This window comes from Anoplophora glabripennis, unplaced genomic scaffold (assembly GCF_000390285.2).
Source record: "Anoplophora glabripennis isolate ALB-LARVAE unplaced genomic scaffold, Agla_2.0 scaffold13, whole genome shotgun sequence".
Lineage (NCBI taxonomy): Eukaryota > Metazoa > Arthropoda > Insecta > Coleoptera > Cerambycidae > Anoplophora > Anoplophora glabripennis.
In genome coordinates, this window is record NW_019416478.1 from 1615795 (window position 1) to 1627427 (window position 11633).

Genomic DNA, 11633 nt, shown 5'->3' on the forward strand with positions numbered 1-11633 from the left:
AAAAAGATAAAGAAAAAATCATAACACGCCGAGGAAAATTAAAATTCGTTGAATCGTTGGTAAATTTCACAAACGACTTTTTTGTTTATAAACAATATTCAATAATTTAATAAAATATATTTAGTTTATTCCAATTTATTATACCATCAGTAGGTAATTCGTAAATGGATATTTCAAAAAGGTATCAATTTCAAAAATCATTCTTGTGAAAATCTGTATTTTTTTTATAAATTCATTGTTCCTTGAAATTCAGAAGTGCCAGGAAAACGCGTGACCTTGAAAATTTTAAAATTTTTCGCCTGCGGCGCCATTTAGAGACTCCGGGCACTTAATATCCCGGAATTCAATTCAACAAATGTGACAACCCTAAGCAGAACACATTCAATCAATGTTCACGCGCCGCCACTGGTGAAAATACAAAATTAGATTTGGTGGCGGAGAAAAATGTATTCGTCCGAGAAAGTTGACTTAACATTCCAAGAGGCATAAAGCGACTCTGGCATTTGGCAATAATTGGCCTCTTAGCTATGATAATAAAAAAGATACCAAGGATGAACACTTAATTGGAATTAAGTCTGCATACTTTTTCTAATTGAACAAATTACCCTGCCCTGAGCGTTCGGAGCACCCATTTAGCGTTGGTATACCTGACGAAGATGTATTGTTTCAGTTTTTGCAATAATATATGGCCGTCATTAATCAAATTAAGTGGATCAACCGAAATATCAGTCACCTAAGGCACCAGTTATCGCTATAGTTAAATATTTTATTTAAGGATTAAAGAGATGCATTGATTAGTTATGGTTTCATTCGCATCAATATGAAAAAAATATGTTTTTATTTAATTGGGTATTTCTGCCACACCAAAAAGAATAAAAATGTCGCTCCAGAAAGACCAGTCAAGGGGTTGATTTCAAAAATTTAGTTTTGCCTAACCAAAAATATCTGACAATGTAAAAGTAGATAATACGACTACAAACTCTATGGTAATGTTTCCCACTGATAGTTTAGAAATAAAGAGATTAATAAAAGAGTTAAAAAATAAAAAAAGTGTAGGATTAGATAATATAAGAGCGGAGGTACTGAAGTTAATATCGGATTTTATAGCTGAACCNGGACAGAAATTGATACATTATTGAGTAATATTGAGTGAATTTTAAGTGAAATTTTCTTACATTGAATGATTAACACAAAATTCCCTAAAGGCAGAAAATGAGTCCAGTGGAGTACATATTACAATTCTTTACAAACATTGAACTTTAATCTGCAAAATGTGTTTCTTTTTTCAATAGAAAAGAATTATTATTTACATTTTTACTTACTCCTCTAAGATATTTTGAATTTTTATCCCATTCTATATTGTAAAGGATTTTTTGAATTAAAGAGGTTGTAATCTTAAAAATATAGACTCTTTTTTAATCCACTTTCAAAGATGAAAATATTGTTAATAAAATACAAAAAGTTTCAGTGCTTTATTGATTTTTTTTTCAACATTTAAATATAAATTATTACAGATATATTAAATTTACCTTAACATGCTAACATAAACAGAAGGTTTTTTACATAACTCAAACTATATTAAGTTTATCACAGTACATGTTTCAGTAAATAACTGCAAAACAGGTTTCTTAGGACATTACGCCATTTGTTTTCGAAAATTTTCATCAACATTTTGTGTTAAAGCAGTAGGTCTTCCTGTTGACTTGCCCTTACAAATTGTACAAATAGGCTTAAAGAACTGTAACCTGAGGGGTTATTACTTTATTTATCTATCTACAGTTATGACCAGTATCATAACGATATTAACTTGCAAAGAGTTTACCGTTTACTTCTCGAAAGGAAGTTATACTTATCACTTACACTTTAATAGGTACGTGGGAACTTAGGTATGTTGTACTTTCAGAGAATGAATTTTAGACACTTACCGTACGTCGCTCTCGTAGAGTATAATCCAGATGTTAGTTGTACAGGGTGTTCCATTGTCACTCGATGGACACTTAATTTGGAAGAACAAGAAAACACAAAACTTCGAGGAAGGTTTTTAATAACAATAGAACAAAACAAACAAAATAACGAATACAAAACAGATTCGGACAAACATTTTTAATTAATTTACACGTAACAACGCACGTAACAAATTTGAAAAGACTTTATCCATTATTAAATTAGCCCGAGACTTTAAAATTAAGAAAACTGCCCAGTGTGGAACCCAAGGAGAAACTGCCTTTTTTCGGAGATATCTCCTGAATTCGACACCACTGTTCGACACGTGCATTTCTTAGGTACAGAAGTTTCGGTTCTTATCTTATTGGTGCGCTCCCTGAATAACGGGGGTTGAAATGGCTTAACTATAATACCTAATACCCATAACTTAATACCTAATTGACAGAATTTACAATTGTATGGATAATTTTGAGACTAAACTGAACTTATAAGCAACCCTACACCTTCCTCTTGTGACTCCTTATAGCAACACAGGAGGGATTAGTCAGTCCCATTTAATCTATTCTTATAGCTTGGAAAATCCGCCTAAAAACCAGCTATTTGATCTATTATTATTTTCCTTATAACATTCTAACTTATTTAAACAACTTGGAATTCATATATCTTTTCGAATGTATTTCGCGCGTTATTAGAAATATCGATTTTTCCCTTTACCATGGGCTAAACCGACGCAGTTAGTCGATACCAGATGCCCAACACATGACCCGACGATCTAAGTCAACTTGTTCAAAATCATTGCTAAATTTCATGAGGCCTTCTCCGAAGGACTGCCATGCTCGAGCATTGCAAATTTATTACTCCCGGTGACAAGAGGCACCAGTTTCTCAACGACTTTATGACGACGCTAAACCTACTTGAAAACCCTTAACTTTTCAATAATTATTGTTGACTGAGTTGATCCATCCGTTCCGAGAACTAACAAATAATCGCCTCTGGATTGACATTTCACCTAGTTGCTAATTTTTGAAACACGAACTTAAAAAAAAAACAATTTTACTGAGAGTGGACATTTATGAAAGCACTGTATTTACAACTACTACAATTTTGTTTTATTAACTAATAATATAATTTTGTTCTATTAATATTTATCAATTCCATTTACAAGAAAACCAATTATATTTTATTTTGTATCAACATCGCGAACATCGTATCATTTTGTGTCAATGAACATCATTTGACGTCTCTGTTAGGATAATTCTAAATTACGCAAGGGCGAGGCAACAACCTCGCTCTGGTCCTATAACAAGGCCCAATTTGGGGGGTCCGCTTCATTTAAACACATAAATTCATTTATTTTATCGCAATGTGCGGATTTGCATTAAAGAATAACCAGCGCCACGCCTTATAAGTAGCTTTAACGCTGACGGGATCCGAAAGATATCGATTTACAAGATAATTTACAACAATAAGTGCGTTTTATGTGCGAGCTAAATTTTGTGCACTTACGCCTTTCATAACTAAAAGCCCGGGGTAGTTCACCCAGAATCCTTGTCGATATTTACATAAAATCGTCGTTTTATCGTCGGTAACTCGCGATTTTGCCGCTAATTGGTATGCAAATTGGATCGAGAAGAGAACGCGAAATTATAATGACGGAGTCGTTAAATAATAAAACCAATATGATTCCATAAAGTAGCGGTATTGAGACAGTTCGATAAACACTTCGCAATCGACAAATATTATTTTAAAACGAGTTGAAGTTGGAGAATGTTAAAATTTATCTATTTAAGTAAGATTCCAAGTTAAATAAAAGATCTATTTATAACCAGAATAGTTTAATATAGGTAAAGCGATGTTATTGCGGGAAATAACGACACCCAGAATATTTAATAAAAACTAGTACCATTAGTCAGCAGAACCACCTGGTTCTGAACTTTAATTCTCATCTGTATGCTGTAAGGTTAGTTTACCGACGAACGATCCAACTATTTTTGATGTTTTAACTACAGGCATGGGCATTCACAGATGCAGTCCTTTATTAATTTATATCTCACCCATACTTAGGTACTCCATTTGACGACTGGTCCATGGCAGTGCTTATTTTTTTATAGAATTATATACAATTTTTATTTAGGCACAATTACTGCCCTGAGTTCCATTCCAGATATTTTTATTTCAATAAGTAGCTTCGTTATGAACGGTCATTACATGCATTTTTTTCTAAATTGCATACAATACACATGTACGCAGTACACATGTTAGCTTGTTAGACATGTGAAGAGAAAGCAAGTAATTTTTATTTGATTGGTACTTCATTTTAATTTGATAGCGGAGAATTAATTCTATTTGGTAGTTGAGATGTACTGCACGCCGTTCTTTATTTGTTAGTTCTTTCATTGCTAATTGCAATTTCATGGATAACGACAAATTGTAGCGATCTATCCGCACAGACATAACTGTGATAGATAGAAGATGGAAAATCGCTCGGTTTGCACAGGTATTTTCGCAATGTGGATAGAGCGATTTTAACTACACAGTCAAATAATTACGTATCTTAAGAGTTTAGACCAAACTGTGCAGATTTAACTGACACATATGCAAAATTGCTTGACTTGCATGAAAATGTATGCATTATGGAACAAATCATAATGATTTTTTATCGCATATATATCTATGATGTAGGTATCTCACTATTGAACTGCTTAAATAAAACTGTGCAGATTTAACTGACGCGTGGATGGAAAGGCACTAGACATATTTATGCACTGTTTTAAGTAGCCATATTTTGCCATTTGTCAGTTCAGGTTAAACTGTGCCCATATATCCGAAGAATCCACAGTTAAATTGGAGAGATTTATTTGCGTAGAACAAATTATAGAGATTTATTTGACGTGGCTGGACAAACGGTTATGCCAGTTGCATTTGTAATGATAAGGCGATTTAACTGTGCAGTTAAATATCATTACGATATATTCCATGATAGATCGCACAAATGAAACTGTTTAGATTTATTTGACGTGTGGATTAAGACGGTCTTTTCATCTTCTGATAAATTTATTCCCTTGTTAAATCTATGTCTGTCTCACAAAACACATATCTATGAAAATGACCGATATATATTTAACTGACAGTTAAATTTTCCGACAGTTGAAAAAACCGGTTCTTAATTGGGGCAGGTATTTGTGCAGTGTGTATAAAATAAATCGTAACTAATTTTAACCGAACAGTTAAATCCATGCGATTTATCTGCACAAATTAAACTGTGCAGATTTATCTGAGATGCAGGTAGTAGCGTTTTTTAAGCAAGTTAAATAGCTACAATTACAACGTTTACTTCTATTTTTCTTGTAAAAAATTGGAAGCTATGTATTTTATTTTCAATTTCATTAAATCCCATGCATCAAGTAAAGCTTCTGGTAGTTGTTATAGTAAAATATGCAGCTAGGAGAATCGGATAGCTACTCGAGTATGGCATTGAAGTATGTACTTCCTCTTTTATCTATTTCGCTATTGTTTTAAATTGGCTGTAGTCGCTACTTATTTTTTCCGATTATTGTCGCAAAGGCTGTGCTTCCTCATTACTTACCCTTCTAATTGATGCGGGATTGTTTCTGCGACTTTGAGTAATTAAGCGAAAGGATATTGCGGACGCATTTAGCAAGTGGGATGATTGGATCTCCAGCTCTGTGCGTTTTAATTGACATCTGATAAGCAGTGCGCCCACATCTGCAATTTTGATGGGAGATGCATCCTTTGTTTAAAGTGACTGTTGAAGAATTACAAAGAAAAAAAAATAGATGGAGTGTGGCTGCACGGATTGAATTGTCACTCCCAAATTAGATTCTCAAAATAAAATTGATTTCGAATATACAGTGTGTTACATCGAAACGTGAACACTTGTAACTTTATATAGAGTGAGTTTCTAAAAAAATTGTGGTCAATTTTAATTTGAATAATGCACTTTATAATGAAAAGATAGGTAAAATAGTTCATTTCAAAGATTCCATTATTGTCTATGCCATTACGTTATAAAAATTATTGATTTGTGGGTAAGATATAACCTCTAAAGTATATGTCACATCTCAAATGCCACTGCTACCCAATAGCTACTTGCATAAAGCATTATTTTGTACAAAGAGTTAATTTATACCTTCTGGCAAAAGTGAGCTACTAATTTGTAGCTCCTCTGAAAGCATGTCTTGTATTCGTACTTGGGAGAATAAACTTTTAAACTGTTTAACTTTATTATTTTTTTTTATTTGGCATAGTGCGAAAACAAATCTACTTTCATATTGCCCACAGTGTAGCAGGTCACTCTTTGTCAGTAGCTACAAAGTAATGGCTTATACCAGTAGGTGTTGAATGGTAATGGCGTTAAAAATGTAACATTTACTTTCTAGGTTTTATCTCGCCCACACTTAGCTGCTTTCCACAATATCAATAGTTAAAAACTATTGATTTATTGTTGTGACAATGAAATTACAAATATAAGTCTTCAATTAGACAAATAAAATTAGTTGTTCAAAATAATTTCTACCAACATTCGAATAGTATTTTTGAATAGTACTACCAACTGTTTATTCATCTCCAAACGCTCTAATAATGCAATTTTTTATTTATGAAACATTTTTAGTATATTCTCTATTTATTTTTAAGTGATAACGCTTACTTGAAGAAATAATTCGTTAATTTAACTTGACAGATTAATATTCATTGTTGTTTTTTTTTTTCAGGACGAATGTCGGACCGACATCAACAGGTGGATCGGGGCCCCTCGACCAGGAGTCCCGATGTCACCAACTGCCCCAGAGGTAAGAATATCTTTTTAATTTTTCCGAATAATAACATAGATACCAAAAAAAATCAATCAAAATTCAATATTGTGCCCAGAAGAACGAAAGTTAATGCTGGTTTCTCGCAACCGAAACGTCGCAAGAAAATCTAAATATACAGTGAAATACCTCGAGAAAGCTTGCTGTGAAAGAGTGTTTTCAGAATTTAAAAATTCCTCTAAATCAGTAAAAAGTTACAAACGATTTTCGAAAACGTTACATTTACTATTTTTCAAAATAAATCAAAAAACCTGAGGAGCTAGGACCTGTCTACCGGCGCCATTAAGTTAGCAACAGAACTGTCAAACTTTCCTCAAGTAACGATTTTCCTATCTCTTATACAGGGTGTATCTAAATAACATCGAAAAAATTAATAGAGGTCTTTGGTATAAAATTTTTTAAAAAACTCTCCCCTGAAAAGTTACGCCCCTCCAAATATTAAAAAAAGTAATATTTTCTACACAAAATCATAAAACTTGTGAAAGAGTAAGAAACAGTAACAATAAATGACATTGACATTTGTTTCTATGGCTCATCTTTTTAAAAATGCATTGCAATACATTTTGTTTATCATACATCATTGCATTGACAATATTTTAACTAATATTGATCAATATCGGGTAAATGTTTTAGATTCACATATTTCAGATCACAGGGCGCAAAAAATTTGTTTTGAAATTAAAAATTATAACTCCCACAACAGTAAAATATACAAAAGATTTTATACTCAAAAAAATAAAGAAAATTTTCTAGTACAATTGAGATGCCAAACTTGGGATGATGTTTTTGGGTGTAATGATGAAGATGTAAATAAACAGTGGAATTATTTTATTGGTACATATTTAAATATTTTTAAAGAATGTTTTCCAAAAAGATTAACAAGTATAGTACCTAGCAAAAAACACAAAACGATTGAAAATCAACTACTAACAGAGAGTAAAAATAGATTAGATATATTATTAGTATTAAGTAGAAATAGTAATATTTTTAAGGAGATGTATAAAGATGAGAAAAAGAGACATAATAATATCTTGATTGAAAGTAGGAAAATGGAATATGAAAATAGGATTCTAAAGTCAGATAATAAAAACAAGTGCATGTGGGCTATACATGATGAAATAACTGGTAAAAAATATAAATATAATAATTTCCCGAAAAAACAGAATTTACTAGATGTTGCTAATGATTATAATAAATACTTAAATGATGTAATTCCAAATTTGTTTAGAAATGAAAAAATGATTCCATTTCAATGTGATATACCTGATAATAATAAATCGATGTATTTAAAATCACTAACACCTACTGATATTGTAAAAATATCTGAAATGATAAAAAATAAATATAGTAGTGGAGATGATGAAATTCCAGCTGCAATAATCAAAATGTGTATATGTGAGATAAACACTGTAATTTGCCATATACTGAATAATTCATTTAAATACGGAATATTTCCAGAGCAGTTAAAACTTGCAGTCATAAAACCCTTATATAAAAAGGGAGATACAGATTTATTTGAAAATTATAGACCTCTTAGTCTCTTACCTAGTTTCTCAAAAATTTTTGAAACGGCAATGTGTATTCAGTTAGTTGAATTTATGAATGCTGATAATTTGTTCCATAATACCCAACATGGATATATTAAGGGAAGATCGACACAAACAGCTATCTTTCAATTTACTAATAAAATATTGGAACATGCAGAAAATAAAAAAATTGCTTTGGGAATGTTCTTGGATTTATCCAAAGCCTATGATTGCTTATATCACCCATATCTATTATATAAGTTAAAAACATATGGAATTAGGGGTAATGCACTTAAGTGGGTAGAATGTTATCTTGGTAATCGTCGTCAGCGAGTAGCCATTGGATCGAATGCAGAATTTGTAAAATCTGAAATACTGGACACTAATATTGGTATACCGCAGGGTAGTGTTATTGGACCAATTTTATTTATTATATATATTAATGATTTATGTGATGTTTCTATAAATTCCAATCAAAGTATAACCAATTATGCAGATGATAATAACATACTTGTGGGGGCAGATACTTATCCTGAATTAATAGAGGAGGGAAATAATTTATTTTCAGCCACAAGAGAGTGGTATAAAAAAAACAGATTTATTTTAAATAAAGATAAAACTAAAATAATACTTTTCAGAACAAAACAAGCTAAAATTGACACACCTCGAAATGTAGATATTGCAGATGAATCAATGGCTTTCATTGATTATACTAAGTTTCTTGGGATTTTAATAGATGAACATCTAACATGGGGAAATCAAATAGAGTATTTATGTGTAAAACTTAATAAAATTTGTTATGGTTTTAGAATAACAAGTAGATATTTGAATATAAAAAGTTTAAGAATATTGTATTTCTCAAATTTTGAATCGTGTTGCAAGTATGGAATAATATTTTGGGGGGGTAACTCAAGTATTGAAAAAATTTTTGTGTTACAAAAAAGAGTTATCAGAATCATATATAAAATAGCATATAATGAATCATGTAGGAATAAGTTTAAACAAAATAATATTTTGACAATATATGGACTATATATTTATGAATGTCTTTTGTATACATTTAAGAATAAAACTAGTTTTACAATTAATAATTCCAATCATAGGTATGATACAAGAACTATAAATATTACATATCCAAAACATAACTTGTCGTTGACAGAAAAAAAATACCTTTTATGTATGTATAAAGTTTTTTAATAAATTACCTTTGCATCTTAAGACTTTAACAAGCATAAATAGAATCAAAAAACACATTAAATTAATGTTGACTAAATTGGAGCCATATAATTTGAAAGAATATTTAGAGGCACGAGACTTGTAATGTTAGCAGTTGACGAAATTGTAAAGAGTGTATATGCAGGTGTTAAGTAACATTTGAATGTGTATACTGTGCAATTTGTGACGTCGTTTCATTTATGTGTCTTTCTTGCATTTTTGTGCTTGTTTTACATGTATAGTGTGTAGGGGCATATCTTTGAAAAAAAAAAAAAATTATAGTTAATTTTAAATCATATTAGAGAAAAAGTCAACTCTAAATTGGTTTCATATACTAAATATAGAGTCAAAACTCACTTAATTGATAGTTAGCAGTAACTCGGATTTGAGTAAAACTCACTCATTTCTGATGCAATAGTTTCACTCAGTTGTACTCATACTAATAGAGTGAAAATTTCACTCAATCGGGTGTGGACAGAAATTGATTGAGTAAAATTGTGTGAAACTTGAGTAAAATTTTTTTACAGTGTACTTTTGAAAGTGTTCTTAATGACATTTATAGTTTTTTCATTTGCAAGTTCAATTGCAGTCGCAAATTTTGATTTTTCTAGCGTTTAATTCAGAAACTTATTAATGCGGAGATAAACTAGTCACAAAAGTTAAAGAATTTAAAAAAATCTAAATATTTAGGTGATTTTATGCTGTAAGTTGGGGAAGTATGGTCGTAGAGCAATAAAAGAAAAGTAAATTGAAACTTGAAGTTTTTTATTTCAGGATCTGAAATTCAANCATCCTTAACTTTTCGAAAAAACTTGAAGAGGTCAAAAAGTTTGTAAATGAAGGGGGCTTTTTAGACATATTTTTTAAAATGAAAAAATTTTATAGCAAAAAAATTATAAGAAAAAATGTCAGGGGTTGATTATTTCAATCCCTTACTAAAATAGTTCAGTGTTGAAAAAATTTCAAAAAGTGTAGAATTTTTGACAGATAATGATCACCAAAACTGGTTTCTTAACTTGATATACATAGAAGGGAAAAGAGAAGCAATTTTTTTAATTTTTGGAGGGCCGTAACTTTCAGGGGCGAGTTTTTTCAAATAATTTTTCACCAAGAGCCTTATTAATTTTCATCAGTGAATCGCCTCTTAATTTTTTTCAGTGTTATTTAGATACACCCTGTAGTTTCCAAGATACCAATACATGCATCACCAAAATGCTCCACGCTGTTCGTGTATATTACAATTTTCCGCGTGATAATTAAAAGTTGTCGACATTTTATAACGGAAACGGCCTCAAACTAAATTAAATCATTCGTATTCAAGGCAAGTAACGACGTTCAAAACCCAGATCTAGATCCCGAGTGATAACAAAATATTTTATTCACAAAATTGCGGTCTATCGTAAATGCTACGCGCGATAATATATCCGATAATTAATGACACCCAGCCGACGTTTATTACAAAACTTAGAACCTTATTTCTTTTTGTTAATGCCAAACCGGTAATTAATCTTTTTTTTAACGGATGCTTAAATAGTTTAACTATTAATTAATGCGGCGAGGCGTATTTCGTCGACGTATATTAAAGAATATACGGGGCGTTATGCATATTTATAAATATTTCGAATACGCCCAACGCCAGACATAAAGCTGAAACCTACTGAGCGTGGTGAGATTTATGGCCGATATAATTAAACGCTTTTACTTTAAACATACAAATTTTATGGATACAATTTGATGGTATTTAATGATATCATAAAACATAAGCAGTATAATTTAAAATGGTCCTAATAAATAATTAAGAATGATACAATAATGTGTAGTGAAAATCATTGGCGGTTTTACCATAAGAGCTGCGGAGCTGCAGAACACATAAAATTTTATGTATTTAATCATATTAAATATCAACAAAATATTTAAAGAATCCAAATGTACTCGCGCTAAAATAAATCTAGGAGCTTAAATTATTTATTGCGACGCGAGCTACGCTCCTTAATATATGCAACCTCATATACACAATGTGTGGACAGCGAACAATTATATGCGTCCTTTGTTTTTATTGGCTGATCAGGCACGTGACCCAGTACACGGAGATAGGGGCTTTTGCGGCTGCAATAGT

The 11633-nt window shown here is 31.2% G+C and overlaps 1 protein-coding gene across 4 annotated transcripts in view; it reads left to right on the top strand.

Moving 5' to 3' along the window:
• Positions 1-11633, top strand: part of LOC108904471 (Krueppel-like factor 7) — a 373170-nt gene that overhangs the window by 136616 nt on the left and 224921 nt on the right. For all 4 annotated transcript variants that reach the window (XM_018707055.2, XM_018707081.2, XM_018707072.2 and 1 more), the window contains exon 3: positions 6678-6755. In XM_018707055.2, coding sequence (XP_018562571.1) covers positions 6678-6755 — 78 coding nt within the window. The remainder of the gene's footprint in view (positions 1-6677; positions 6756-11633) is intronic.